Source organism: Peromyscus maniculatus, chromosome 5, assembly GCF_049852395.1.
Source record: "Peromyscus maniculatus bairdii isolate BWxNUB_F1_BW_parent chromosome 5, HU_Pman_BW_mat_3.1, whole genome shotgun sequence".
Taxonomy (NCBI): Eukaryota; Metazoa; Chordata; class Mammalia; order Rodentia; family Cricetidae; genus Peromyscus; species Peromyscus maniculatus.
Window position 1 is genome coordinate 23,023,583 of NC_134856.1, and position 15,635 is coordinate 23,039,217.

Genomic DNA, 15,635 nt, shown 5'->3' on the forward strand with positions numbered 1-15,635 from the left:
ACCCCTAGTGTCTCTTTGTCTGAAACCTGGCACTCACCAGCCAACTCTGAGATCTAGGAGAACTCAGAATGTATGACTTCTAATTATAGAGTGTTAGTTCAAAATGTTTACATAGTCATGGGTTAGTTTGACTTGTCTTTACCCTGCCTGGGACATATTTTTACTAATAATCATTCACTTGAGAAATGGTATGTCGCCGGGCGGTGGTGGCGCACGCCTTTAATCCCAGCACTCGGGAGGCAGAGGCAGGCGGATCTCTGTGAGTTCGAGGCCAGCCTGGTCTACCAAGTGAGTTCCAGGAGAGGCGCAAAGCTACACAAGAGAAACCCTGTCTCGAAAAACCAAAAAAAAAAAAAAAAAAAAAAGAGAAATGGTATGTAACCTCTTTATGACTTCTGTATTCCCTGAAAGACTCTGTTAGGGTATTTAAGTGGTGGGGGGAGGGGAACAGGAGAGAATAAAGAAAGAATCCATCAGGAGAGTGCATGAGTGTCTTCTCTCCCTAAAACCCCTCAGATAGAAAAGTCCTAGTTTCCGCCAACACCCTGGATTTCTCTCAAACCCTGTGCCGCCTTGGGGCTGGTTCCCCACATGCAGCATTATCAAACCAAGGGTGAGGCTGCAGCTCCAGCTCAGGCTCCCAAAGGTGCCTGGGTTCCTGGGAACCCTTAGAAAAGGCTTCTGTCTGCCAGTGTGAAGACAGATGGACTGATGTGACACATCTACACACTGTTTGCAAACAGTGCTGTATGGTGTTTTTACAAAGAAACTCGAGGCAAGATCTGTTTTTAGAAAAAGCAGAAAAATGTAAAGCTCATCTGAACATTATTATTTGTTCTTTAAATGTTTAGATAGAACTCACTTATGAACAGGACTTGGATACTTCTTTCTCAGTGAGCTTCTATTTATTGACTGAATTTCTGTCTTACACATAGACTTTTTCAGGTCATCTGTTCCATCACAGATAAGTTTCCACAGTGTGTGAAGCTTGCTAAGCAGCCATTTCCTTTCTACCTTGAGGTTACATGTATACAGTTGTAGCATTCGTTATCCTACTAACGTTGGGGTTACATGTATACAATTGTAGCGTTCGTTATCCTACTAACGTTGGGGTTACATGTATACAATTGTAGCGTTCGTTATCCTACTTAAGTTGAAGTTACATATATGTAATTGTAGCATTCATTATCCTATTAAGGCCTGCGAATTCTGTCACTGTATTTTCTCATTCTAAGACTGGTGCCTTTTGTCTTCTTTTTCAATTTATCAGAGTTGTTAGTGACTTATCAAGATCAGTTCTCTTTTCAAACTGAAGTCTAGCGGTCCCCAGTGGAACAGCTGTGGAACCACCAGGCTACGCGGCTGTCTGGAGCAGCAGCAGCTCTGCTCTGTTTCCTGCCGCTCTGCGGTCCACTATGGAACCCTTGCTGGCACTCCCCTGACTTTTCTGGATGTCTTACACTACGTATGGTCTACTTTTTCCATGTAGATCCTTTAATCTGCACCCTACATTTGGACTGAACTAACACACACACACACACACACACACACACACACACACACACACACTGTCATTTAAGAAAACATTCTGATAATCTTTGTGCATTTGGACAATTTACACTTAACACAAATATTGAAATGCTTGGATTTATGTCTTATTTTGTTTTCTGCTATTTACCTCTGTTCTTTTTTTTTTGTTTTAGGGACTTGGGTTTTTGTTGTTGTTGTTGTTATTCTTTGTTTCTTGTCCCTGTGTTGTGATTTTTCTCAGCATTATTTTGGATCCTTTTCATTTCATTTAACATTATGGAGATATCAGCAAAATTTAGGGCACGGAAGCTTAACGTTCTGCTGCACCCATCATTATTTTGGTAATAAAAACATTGCAGTGATTGTGTGACATGATGGTATTTTCTCAGTCTGTTTGGCGTTTCTGTAGGGACACTCACACAGGGTCTCCCCAGTTGTACACCCTCACTGGAAACACTCACACAGGGTCTCCCCAGTTCAGTTGCACACCCTCACCAAGGACACTTACAAGATCCTCTCCCAAGTTGCACATCCTCACCAGGAAAATGTCATTTAAGAGCAGATCTATGGGCTTCACTTTGTAGAACATCAAGAAAAAGTGTACAAAGTCAAGTAGGTCCTTCGATTGAAAGAGTTTTCCTGTGGAGAAGAGCAAACTCGTGAACATGTGTACAATATGAGCACTGTCTGTTCCCTTCAAAGGAGCAAGTGTTCTGAGAACACCTTGTTTATATTTAGCAATGAACTTTAACATGCCACTGAGCTTGGGAGACAATAAGACAAAGCCTCACATTTGCTTCAGAATGTACCAAGGACTAGCAGTTCTAAAGGGACAGGTCTGTGAGAAACTTCACATCTGGCTGTTCTCCCAGGAAACCCATTTTGATCTCACGTAAACCATTTGTCTCAACCACACGGAAGGCAGTAGAGCAGGAAATGTGAGAAGGCCACTGTCTCTCAGCTCTGTACAAAGCCTCTTCACCTGACCTTGGTAACACTCAATGAACCTACTACATAGTAACTTTTAGTCCTAATTTTTTACTAAAATACTGTATATTTCAAAATTTGAAAATTGTTTAATCAGGTATTTATAAAGTAGAATACTATTTTAGATTTATGGTTCTTAAAGATACACCATATTTTAAAAATATGATCAGTTAGGTCCAGTTAGTTTTTTCCCTCCATTACTCTGAGTCCTGAACTTTAAGGTGAAACTGAAAAGATTCACTTGGACACTTGTTTTAAGGTATGTAGCATAAAATAACTTGCTCCATTTAGTAAGTTGGATGACACATACTACGCTTTTTTTTTTTTAATTTTGAGGCTATGTGAAACATTTAACATGAAATGTACAATTGTGTTTCAGCTGTTAGCTGATGTTGAATTGAATGATGAAAATGGTTAATTTATGTTCCCTTCTGTTATCAGCAAACTGCAAAGTCCTATTTTGTTTCTGGCTTCCAGAGTAACAAAAATTAAGGCTGTGTGAAATAAAACTAAAACAGGTCTTTAGAGTCACAAGTGTGAGTGCTCCTTGTTCAGTGTGTTCTCACAGTGATGAGAACGCAAATTCTCCTCTCTCTCTCTCCTCTTCCCCCTCTCTCCCTCCTTCTCTCTCCCTCCCTCTCTCTCCTCTCTCTCCCTCCCTCTTCGTCTCTCTCCCTGTCTCTGTCTCTCTCCCTCTCCTAACTGCTGACAGTGAAGTTCTTTGAGAATTTCAAGTTCTCAGAATAATGCAGCTACAGGACCATTTCTCCTCCAGGTTTCCCACTGGGTGTTGTGGTTATTTGTACTTTTTCTTATTTTCACCAAGGCTGAGTGAAACACATTTGAGCTCTTAAAATGTGACAGGAAATTTGGGAAAGAAATGTGATTGAGTGCACATCTGAAGAACAGATGGGCTTTCTTATCATTCAGAGGAAATTACACAGACTCCTGAATGCCCATGAGAGGGTGGGTGGGTGCCAGAGAAACTGAAAGGAGCAAAGGCAAAAGGGTGGTAGAGAGCCGGGCGGTGGTGGCGCACGCCTTTAATCCCAGCTCTCGGGAGGCAGAGCCAGGCGGATCTCTGTGAGTTCGAGGCCAGCCTGGTCTACCAAATGAGTTCCAGGAAAGGCGCAAAGCTACACAGAGAAACCCTGTCTCAAAAAACCAAACCAAAAAAAAAAAAAAAAAAGGGTGGTAGAGGCGCCTGAAGCCAAATGCACTCAGCTTTTCTATGGGACGTGCTGACAGCACAGAGGGACAGAGCTGTTCCTCCTCCCCGGTCCCGGGTGGGGGTTGGGGGGGGCGGTGGCGGGCAGCGGCGGGCGGCGGCGGCAAACCCACCTGCCCTCTTTCCTCCTGCTGTAGCAGAAAGCTGGCAACAGTAAGAAGCTGATTAGAGATGGACATTCATCAAGACCCTGAGAGTTTGAAGCATAGCTTTGAAGGTAAAAAATGTAAGGAACCCAAAAAAAGGTTTATCACACTACCTGTATCACACTACCTACTGTTTATATAGATGTAAAGCAGGTGCCAGCGTGGGAAACAGCAGATGCCTTCACTTGGATATGTTTCTGTTTCTAAGTCAATTTTGAACTTGCTAGAATTTAAAACTACTTAGACAGTGGGTCAAAGTGAAAGTAGGAAGCTGGTATGTTTTTTTCTTTAAAAGAGTAAAATAAGAGAGTGTCCATCAGATTAATTAATATCAGGTTCCTGGAAATGTGGGGCTCAGGAACCCACCTGAGACCAGGAAATGAGGGGCACAGGAACCTGAGACCAGGAAATAAGGGGCAGGAACCCACCTGAGACCAGGAAATGAGGGTGCAATAACCCACCTGAGACCAGGAAATGAGGATGCAGGAACCTGAGACCAGGAAATGAGGGTGCAATAACCCACCTGAGACTAGGAAATGAGGGTGCAATAACCCACCTGAGACTAGGAAATGAGGGTGCAGGAACCCACCTGAGACCAGGAAATGAGGGGCAGGAACTCACCTGAGACCAGGAAATAAGGGCACAGGAACCCACCTGAGACCAGGAAATGGGGGGCAGGAACCTGAGACCAGGAAATGAGGGGCAGGAACTCACCTGAGACCAGGAAATAAGGGCACAGGAACCCATCTGAGACCAGGAAATGAGGGGCCCAATAATCCACCTGAGACCACGGAGCTCAAAGAAACAAGGGAGAGGCTGAGAGGAAGGACCGAAAAAGAAATCTAATAATGACTGTAGAAACTGGAATCACCATGAGCACCGTCACAGGAACTTTCCTGTGGTCAGTATAATCCACACATTATTTCTTTTTGTGTATTGTGTATGTGTGTGGTGTGTTCCCACGTGTACGCAGGAATGCATGCGCAAGGAGGACCAAGGCCACTATTTGGGTGTCTGCCTTGACCATCCTCCACCTTATGTTTTGAGGGAGTGTCTCTCACAGAACCTGACACCCGTTCAGCTAGGTTGGCTGGCCAGTGAGCTCCAGGATCTGCCTCTCTCCAGTCTCCTCCACCATGGCTGATGTTTATGCAGGCGCTGGGACCCAAACTTGGGCCCCTGTGCTTACACAGCAGTCTCTTTACCAACTGAGCCGTCGCTGGGCCACCAAATCATTTCTACGTTAAGAGTAGCAACCTTGACATATCGGAAGTTAGACACTTATGCCACAGCCCTGAGTTCCTCTCCCTGCAACTTCACTTCTCTGAGAATCAGTTGGAGTTTTTAATTGGTCAGTGTGTTGATTGAGGTATCAGGATAGGACTTGGAGTCTAGCATGTGCTGAGCATATACTGTCCAACTAGGGTATAACCCTGGTCCCTTAGTATTCTTCTACACAAAAAAGTGATAGGACATACTTGTCACTGAACATGTGCGTACTCATAGCTCCGAATTTTATGTTTTTACAATATGTGTATATATGTTAATTTGCTCATTTATATTCTCTACCTAAAAAATGATCAGAATATTATGTTACTTATAGTTCAGGTGTACCAATCCGGCTTTACCATTAAAGTCATATTATCCATACAGGAATCAGGCCATGCCTTTCCACTTAGTATGATAACAAACTATTTGATATGTTCTTTAAAAGTTTGTGGTGGCGCACGCCTTTAATCCTAGCACTCAGGAGGCAGAGGCAGGCAGATCTCTGTGAGTTCAAGGCCAGCCTGGTCTACAAAGCGAGATCCAGGACAGGCACCAAAACTACACAGAGAAACCCTGTCTCGAAAAAAACCAAAAAAAAAAAAAAAAGTTTTAAAACTATTTTGTGCTAAGTAACAGACAGACAGAAAAGCAAACCCTTACTATAAGCAGAGAGTGTTGGTACACACCCATAATCCCAGCACTGAGGACAAGGCAGAAGGATTAAGATTTTGAGGTCCACCCTGATTGAGAGTTCAAGGTCAACCTTAGCTACATAACAAGAGCTTAGAAAGAAAGAGAAAGAAAAGAAAGAAAGAAAGAAAGAAAGAGAGAGAGAGAGAGAGGGAGGGAGGGAGGGAGGGAGGGAGGGAGGGAGGGAGGGAGGGAGGGAGGGAGGGAGGGAGGGAGGAAAGGAAGGAAGGAAGGAAGGAAGGAAGGAAGGAAGGAAGGAAGGAAGGAAGGAAGGAAGGAAGGAAGGAAGGAAGGAAGAGAAAGCAAGCGAGCTTAATCCAACATGATTCAACACAATAGACTATGGCTTACCTATAAATCCAAGTACTGAAAACTCAATATACAACCAGTTTTTTGAAGTGAGACTATTTACAAAATTTTTCATTTTTGTAAAATACATCTGTTTCGCTATGATATCATCTTCTAGCTAGAGAAAAAAAGCCAAATACAAAAACAGCATTAATACCACAAATGACTCCTTAAATTAATAATATCTCAAAGACAAAAAATACTTTCAATCGAACACACTGGAAATGTCTTTGATGAGATGATAATATTTAGTTCAATTCATTAAGGCTATTTTCAGTTAGTCAAATTTCATTCTGTGATTATGAGAGTAATCAGATCTAAAAGTGTCCTTTTCTCTCCTAAATGCTAACCCAGAACATTCTCCTTAAGCCCTCTTTGAGACTCGTTTGAATTCAATTTAATTCTCATTAACATTTCAGCTTCTAATTAAGATGACTCTAGTCCATTCTGGTTGTTCTAACAAGATTCCATAGACTGGTTCATACACAACAGTAAAGTTGTTCATTCTAGCTGTTCTGGACTCAGGGGAGGCCAGGACCCAGGTGCTAGGAGACGAGGTGCCTGCCGACGCCCAGTCTTCATGGAGGTCTTACTGTGTTCTCTGGCAGAGAGAAGAGGCCTTTTGTATAAAAACACTAATCCCAATCATTAGGATTCTATCCTCGGGACCAAATTAGACCCCAAGGGTCCTACAGCTTTATAAATTCCACACATCTGAGAACTAGGACTTCAGCACAGTAATTTAGGGCAGACGCACAAACATCCAGAGAACAGTGGACACAGACATGCTCTGCGTCTGAAGTAATGCTGCCAGCTTCTATCTGTAGCTGCTATGGTCCTTTGCTGAGAGGTGGCAGGAAGGAGCTGGCCATTCCCACCCACACCCCGCTGGTCAGAAGCATGCTGCCAGGATCCTTAGAAGGAGGCCGCCCTAGGAAACGGGGTGAGGGTGAAAGCTGTCTTTCTTGATTTTATGTGCAAGGAGCTTCCCACATCAGCCCCATCAGGAGGGCACAAACCAGAACCCTTGTCCCAGAGTGAAAAGAACTCAGGCTGCAGCTGATGTTCCTTTACTCCTCCACTGAGGGAAAGGAGTTGTTTTTCCTTCAGCCTCCCCTCTGCCCTCTACTGATAATTCTGAAAACTTCACAAGGGCACAATTTTCTTTGTAGTGAGGTATGTGCTTATGGTGGGAGCCGTGCCACTGTCGGGCGGTCTGAAGTGACGAGAGGAGATGGATGCTCATGAAGGACTCGCTTTTCCGGTTACCCTAAGGCAGTATAGAACAGTGCCCCACACAGGGTGGGAGGAAGGCTGGGTGGCCTTCTGGGCAGGACCACAGCACGAGCTACAGTAAGGCTTAGCCCTGGACACAGGGCAGTTCTGTGTCCTCCCAGGAGCCTTAGATTTCCTTTCCAGTTTGTGGCCTCTAACTTTAATTCTCTCTGCTACAGGAAACACCGCAATCTTAAGCTTCCTTCGGGCACGCTGATTTCAGAAATATTTCCTATTTGCTTGGCTACAGACTAAGGCAGAGAAACACATGGAGAAAGGAATTAAAAGAAGCATTGAAAAAGTAATATTCTAATTTAAAATTCAAGTCTACCAAGTTTTCACCTGTAAATAATATGTGGCCTTGGGTTGGGCATACAGCATCAAAATACAATAATCCAATGCTTGTTTTATTTGCCAACTAAAAATAAATAATAAAATCTGTTAATGTTCATTATAGCAGATTAATTTATAGGCATATTTCAGTAATTAAATAACACTTTTTCATTTTCTGACATAACCATAAAGACAGTAAATAAGAATGAATATATTTATACTAAAATTATACTAAAAAGCGTCTCTACTGAGTGAGCAGTACCTGGCTCTGCTTAACTAGAACAAGCATGGACTATATCTTTTGCATTTTAGCTAAATTTTTATTTAAATAATAAATTACTATCTATGCAGTTAGTTTACTGTCAGCTTGACAAAAACTGGAGTCACTTAGGAAGAGGGACCCTCAACTGAGGAATTGTCTCCATCAAATTGGCCTGTGGGCAGCTGTGGGGGTACTGTCTTCATTAATAACTGCTGCTGGAGAGCCCAGCCCACTGTGGGCGGTGCCACCCCTGGGCAGGCGGTCCTAGGCTGCATAAGAAGGCCGCTGAGCAAGCGCTGGAGATGAAGCCCATCAGCAGCGTTTCTCCATTGTTACTGCTTCACGCTTCTGCTCTGAGCTCCCGCCTTGGCGTCCCTTAGTGCTGGACTGTCATGTGGAACTGTCAGCAAAAGAAACCCTTTCCTCCTCGAAGGTGCTTTTTGTTAGTGCTTTATCACAACAACAAACAGCAAACTAAATATCACATAAAAGTATTTGGAAATCTGATTGTACTTTATTAGCAAATAGGACACTAGGCCATGTCCTGGAGATACACAGAACAGGACACTTCTTGCCCTGGGGTCTCACTGACTATTAAAACAGAAATGGGAAAATTAGAGCAATTAGATCGTGTTAGGTAAAGTCATCAATGGGAAGAGCAGAAAAGTGGAACAGAAAGAACCAGGGTACAGCATGTAGCTGAAATACAGTGCCCAGGCCTGAAGCATGGAGGAGCTAGCCAATCAGCTACAGAGCAGGGAGGGTTTGGGGCCCCTGGGGAAGCAGGGATGCTGGAGACCATCCACAGCATGAAGGGTGTCTTATGACCTAGGGGAAGCACTGGACTTGATCTCAGATGAAAGACAGAGTCCTCTGACCATGGAGAGGGAGTCTAAGAGAAGGCAGACAGAACATGCCTGTGCCAGGGCAGGCCTGAGCCAGCCCGCGGCAGCGGAGTGGTCTGAGGAGGATGGGGCCCAGGCTGTCAAGGGAGAGGACAGAGACGACAGGCCGCAGGCCAGCAAAGGTCTGGGACCAAGCAGCGATAAGCAAGAGCCCTATGTAGTTGAGAGTCAAACACACCACATAGGACATAATGCCATACAATATGTAATAGTTCTTGGGGAAGGGATTTCCCCTGAGATTTTTGGAAAGCCTTTCTCTTTATTTTTTAAATTAATCAATTTATTTATTTTGTATCCCTTCCCTCCAATCCTCCTGCTCTCCTTCCGCCCCCTGCCCCCCTCAACCCACCCCTCCTCTGTATCCAGGCAGAAAGGGGCAGGCCTCCCATGGGCACCAGAATTTTTTTTTTGAGAAATCAACTCAATATATTTCTCACAATACCATATTTATTACCAGAAATATATAATCATTTGTGTGCATACAAAGGCTTCAACTTTCTAATATTCTTTCATAAATACTGTGGTGTTTTATTCTTGTAACTTCCAAGTGATCTGGTTTGTCTGTTAAACACTGTGTATCTATACTATTTCATTGAATGTATTGACAAAGTGAAGGAAATTAGGGGGAAAGGCCGATTTACCTTTCTAACATGACTAGGAAATGCATAGGGAAGCTGGGAGTAGCTTCCAAGAGCAATGAGCACCCCCTGCCTCCTTCCCCTGCCTCCTTCACTGTGTCTCTACGAACCAGCGTCTAGAAACATGAGCAAAGCATCCTCAGCGGTGTGCCAGCAAGTGTTGCCAACCAAGTCAGAATGGGAGGGCAGTGCCTCCTCCTGTGTACCTTTTGCCCATTTTCTTGGAATAATACTATGGCTGATTTCATGCTACCAACTAAATGTCATTGAACTAGGACTCAGAATGTGATTCACAGACAATCCTTGTGAGTCAGTAAGGGGTGGCTTCCGCATGTCACTATACTGGAGTTATTATCTCTCAGGTCCCCATTCTAGGGCATCCTCAGGACGTCAGCTCTTTCAGGTCTGTTCTTTGACCTACCTTTCTGAGTCCACCCTTGCCGTGTCCAGCAGTGTACTCGGATAAAAGAAGGTGGGTATTGAAATGACTTCCAAGGACCCGGACTTCACCTGCCTTTTGAATCTAGAAATAGAAGTACAGGAGGCTGAATACCGATATAGCTGAATGTCTTAACAAACTAATGCAGATACTTCAAAATACGTTCTCTATGCATGTCCACATAACATTGATTTGGATTATCTCACAGGTTGCTACCTGCTACCAATAACATGTAAGTACTATTTCCTAGCCAAAATATTTATAAACTAATGAAAGGTATACCAAAAAAAAAAAAAAAAAAAAAAAAAAAAAAAGACTAAAACATATGGGGCCAGCAAGATGGTTCAGTGGATAGAGACACTTGTCCCACAAGGCCAGTGACCCAAGTTCCATCTCTGGAACCCACATAAAGTAAATGAGAGAACCAATTACTACAGAGTTGTTTACTGCCCTCTGTGCCCAAACTGTGGCATGCATGCCCCCCATACCATGAACACAGAAAAATTGATAAAACATTTAAAAATGGAATGCAAAATATAAAACAAATGTCCCACGGGATTATAGATACTGTGAATTTTCTTAAGATGGTCAAAGGCATCCTTCGACAGTCAGGAGGAGAGAGATTAGGCTACAATAAGAACGCAGCTGGGTCAGATCACTCTCCAAATAGATACATCTCCTCCGTCTGCTAAGAGCCCCGCTCAACAGCAGTGCAGTTTCTGAAGTTAGTCTACATGGCTAGTAGACTCACCTCTACTGCCCACTAGACTGCGTGGATGTTTTAACATGACTATGGCTGGTCCTCCTGCCTCTGCCTCCCAAGTACCAGGATGATTAGGTCTGCTGCTCTGCCCGTCTTCTAATGTAAAACTTAAGAGAATTAATTCTAATATTTCCTCAGAGAGTGGAAACTACTGGTGTGGGAGAAAAGGGGAGTGAAAGTGAGAGATGGAGCATCCAATTTTAAAATGAAATTATGTGACTTTGAGGCAGATATAGGAGTCGCGTACAGTAGAGGAGAATGAAGATCACACGAAATTTAAGTGTCCACACTCCCGGGGAAGCTTGGACTGTGGAGGTTAATATAAAATGTGGTACATATACACAATGGAGTACTACTCAGCAGAGAAAAACAATGACATCATGAGGTTTGCAGGCGAATGGACGGATCTAGAAAAAAATCATCCTGAGTGAGGTAACCCAGACTCAGAAAGACAAACATGGCATGTACTGACTCATAGGAGGATACTAGACGTAAAACAAATATGATTAGACTGCTAATCACAACTCTAGGGAGGCTACCTAGAAAACAGGACCCCAAGAAAGACATGGGGATTGCCCAATGATGGAGAAATGGATGAGATCTACATGAACAGCCTGGACATGAGTGGGGGTAATGAAGGGCAAAGGTCAAGGGAAAGAGAGCTTAGGGGAGCAGGAGATCCCAGCTGGATCAAGAACAGAGAAGGAGAACAAGGAATAAGAGACCATGATAAATGAAGACCACATGAAAATAGGAAGAAACAAAGTGCTAGAGAGGTCCCCAGAAATCCACAAAGATACCTCCACAATAGACTGCTGGCAATGGTCGAGAGACAGCCGGGACTGACCTACTCTGGTGATAGGATGGCCAAACACCCTAATTGTCGTGCTAGAAACTCCATCCAACGACTGAGGGATCTGGATGCAGAGATTCATGGCCAGACCCCAGGTGGAGCTCCAGGAGTCCAATTGGAGAGAAAGAGGAGGGTTTATATGAGCGAGAACTGTTGAGACCAAGGTTGGAAAAAGTACAGGAACAAATAGCCAAACAAATGGAAACACATGAACTATGAACCAATGGCTGAGGGGCCCCCAACTGGATCAGGCCCTCTGGATAAGTGAGACAGTTGATTAGCTTGATCTGTTTGGGAGGCATCCAGGCAGTGGGACCGGGACCTGTCCTCAGGGCATGAGCTGGCTGTTTGGAACCTGGGGCTTATACAGGGACACTTGGCTCAGCCTGGGAGGAGGGGACTGGACCTGCCTGGACTGAATCTACCAAGTTGAACTCAGGGGAGTCTTTGCCATGGAGGAGATGGGAATTGGGGGGTGGGCTGGGAGGAGGAGGGCAGGAGGGGGGAGAACAAGGGAATTTTTGGCTGATATGTAAAATTAAATTATAAAAGAAAAAAAAAGTTTGCACCGCAGACAACATCACCCCAAATCCTAAGGCACTAAAGGTCAAATAACTTCTCATTGGGTGGCATAATTTCCCCTTACTGATGGAGAGAGATTTTGTCTCTTGCAATCCTGGGTGGTGATAGTTTTCTAGGATTCTCTGAAACATTTCGGGGTTGTTGGTTTCTGTTACATACAGTGCTTGAGGTGAGTTCCAGAATTGACAGTCACCACTATAAATGAATAGCCTTCTTCATAGTGATGTGTAAGGGGAAAACTTGCAGTAACATGCTTTTGTATAAAATACAGTTATGTTCAGTCTCAATAAAGTTTTATGTATATAACATCATTAATGTTTTAAAAATTAATGATCAATCAAATCTAATGTTACTTTGAAAGATCTGGACAAGATCCTGAACAGTATGAAATTAAACACAAATTGAAATTTATATATTCACATTAACTGACATATAACAACTGAGAAACAATCACTTAGAAAAATGTCGGGTTAGGGATTGAACTCAGGATTGCCAACAAAACATAGCCCAAGTCTCATCACTAAGTTTTGAAATTACTGATTCTATTAATGTGTTCATCTGAAATGATGGAATTGAGCTGGGGAGATGGTTCATGGGGTAAAACGGTCTTCTGTGTAAGCATGACCACTGAGTTTGGACCCTAGAACCCACGAAAAGCCAGGCATGGCTGTGTGCACCCCTGTAACCCTGGTGCTGTTGGAGGGCAGAGGTAGGAACATTCCCGGGCTGGCTGGCTATCATTCTAGTTCCAGGTACAGCTGAACACCCTCAAAGGAATAAAGTAGAAAGTGATAGAACGGGGGCCTGAATCCTCCCCTGGCTCTGCATGCGTACTGGTGGTACACACACACACACACACACACACACACACCACTGCATACAAACACACCACATCCATACACATACATATTAACTCACACAAAATAAAAATATTGCATTGTCACAATTTAAGAATAATTATTCAAAGTGCCCTGCATTAACATCAACACTATTATCAACCCTAGAATCGCCTCTAAAATCTCTCACAAAATTTCCTCATGTTCTTCATTTTCAGCTATAAAACAGCAGTTTCTGAAGCCACCGATTTTTACACATGTATGTTGTGCTTGTGTGTATTCATGTTCCTATGTTTGTGCGTGTGTGCAGAGGCCTGAGCAGATGTGGGTTGTCTTCCTTCTGTATCGAGGCAGGATCTCCCACTTCATCTTAGAGAGCTCACCAACTCAGCTAGTCTGGCCAGCCCGCTTGCTCAGGGGTTCCGCCTCTGCCTCCTACACACTGGATTACAGGGGGACTACTATGCCCACGTGGCTTTTTTCTTCTTCTTAGTGTGGGATCTGAACTCTGGTCCTCGGGCTTGCAAGGCAAGTGCTTTACCGGCTGAGCCAACTCTGCAGCCCCCACTGATGTTATCTCTGAACCTATAGAGCAAACTCCAAGTGTTCACATGTATCGGAGAATGGTTCTCTTTTCACTTGTGATCTTGACAAATCCCTACCCACTTGTTTTTGTCTTATCCATGTCAACTTCTAAATGGAGTAGACAAAGACGGAATACATCACTGCTGGCTACATTCCTGTTAGCTAGACTCAGCTCAGTGGCCAGGGTCAGGCCCCTGATCAATAGAAAACTGCAAATTCCTTAGCTTCGGACAGAATCTCTCCATGGCTTATCATACCTCCCTGCTTAACCTCAAGTATCTATGATCCAAGTACACTTAAAGTTCCAAAAGCCTTGCACATTGGCTTTTGATTTCCGATGGACTCTGTACCAGGCACGGACTTTCTACTCTTCTCTGCCCCAGGAAGTCTACTTACACCCCTGGAGCTGCCTCATCCCTGCCTCCCCCATCTGCAGGGGGGAGGGGGGCAGATAAAGCAAGGAAATATGAATTCCAGTACGAAGTCTGCAGACCCAGGAAAAAATCTGTGCTATACTTTATCACAGATTGAGAAAAGCCACAGGCTCATTTTCCATGGTTCAGAGTCACTGAAAAGAATATGATCAATAAATACTAACACAATTGGACAAGAAAGAGTAGAATATAAAAATAAAGAGTGGCTGATGTTGAAATTTATCAGAAAGTACTTACTTCGTTTTAACCATGTCAACAACAGAATTTAAATAACCATCAGTCTAAAAAAAAGAAAAAAAATCACTGAAATTAAGGATGCCTCATGGTTTTATCAAGACAACACTTTTGTTTGCTACATAGAATTTATGTGTGAAATATCATGCCCTAATAATTTCTAGTGTTTTCACTTTCTAGGAGAAAATATAAAATATACACATTTATTTTAAAGAACACTTACTTGGATACAGAAACTACTGCACACCTACTGCACCCTTCTCCACGCGTCCAAGTATGGAATGTTACATTAATCACACTTAAATTAGTATATACACTCTTACGTATCTAAAATGAAACACCTTAGAATTATTTTGTGTCTGACATTCATTCTGAGCTGAGCACCACTCCAAGCACAGATTTGAATTTATATTAGCTAATATCAGCCTCAAAAGACCTGCGACATAAAGAATACTATCAGCCTGATTTTACAGATGAAATGAGGCACAGAGATCGCTTCTCGGCCTTTTGGCTAAGATCAAGTGAAATGAGGCACAGAAAAGTTCCTTGGACTGCCAAGGACATGTGACAGGGAGCAGAGCAGTGTTACTGGAGGATGACCATGCAGGCACAGTCTATGTTCCTGGTTAGCTTGCTATGTCCTCATACTGTCCCTGTGCTCAGACACTTGCCTATCTCCTAAGAACAAGTTACCAGAATTTGAATTTTGAAATGTGTTACATGTTGCCAACTCCTCCTCCTCACAAAAGTATATGATGCCAATACACAATTCTTTATAGTTTTACTCAAATTTTCAAAATGAAATCGTGATTACTTTATGGGTTGGGGTGAAAAAGAAACTGATGTAGCCATTGGAGAGTCCTACACCTGAGTCTATTAGTTCCTGGGCAATATATCTTCTTTATGCTCTCATCCATCACTCCCCTCAGAGCTCGGGGACACCCACCCCTAAGAGGAGGCAGGAAGAGTGTAAGAGCCAGAGGGGATGGGGGACACCAGGAAAACAGGGTCCTCTAAATCGACATGAGCAAAGCTCATGAACTCCCAGAGACTGAGGCAGCAAGCACAGGGTCTGTGCGGGTCTTCTGACCCTTGTGCCTTTTCGTGGGCCCTTTTTCTTCGGTTTGTTTGTCTTGTCCAACTTTGATGTGATAGTTTTTGTTTTATCTTATTATATTTTACTTTGTTATATTTTTAAATGAATGAATGAATGAATGAAAACCTAGTGACTAGGGTAAATGTTAACAACTGAACTGTCATTTATACCTGCTGGGAAAGTAAAATCAGTTCTCTCCAAT

General features: G+C 43.3%; 1 protein-coding gene across 8 annotated transcripts in view; it reads right to left on the minus strand.

Moving 5' to 3' along the window:
- LOC102917836 (calmegin) overlaps positions 1–15,635 on the minus strand; it is an 83,090-nt gene that overhangs the window by 48,619 nt on the left and 18,836 nt on the right. For all 8 annotated transcript variants that reach the window (XR_013051221.1, XR_013051222.1, XR_013051220.1 and 5 more), the window contains exons 5-9: positions 14,341–14,384; positions 10,033–10,134; positions 7,816–7,891; positions 6,202–6,316; positions 2,039–2,169 (exon numbers count right to left, since the gene is read on the minus strand). Coding sequence is in view for 5 of the 8 variants with exons in the window: in XM_076571912.1 (XP_076428027.1) it covers positions 2,039–2,169; positions 6,202–6,316; positions 7,816–7,891; positions 10,033–10,134; positions 14,341–14,384 (468 nt within the window). In the remaining 3 variants the exon portion in view is untranslated. The remainder of the gene's footprint in view (positions 1–2,038; positions 2,170–6,201; positions 6,317–7,815; positions 7,892–10,032; positions 10,135–14,340; positions 14,385–15,635) is intronic.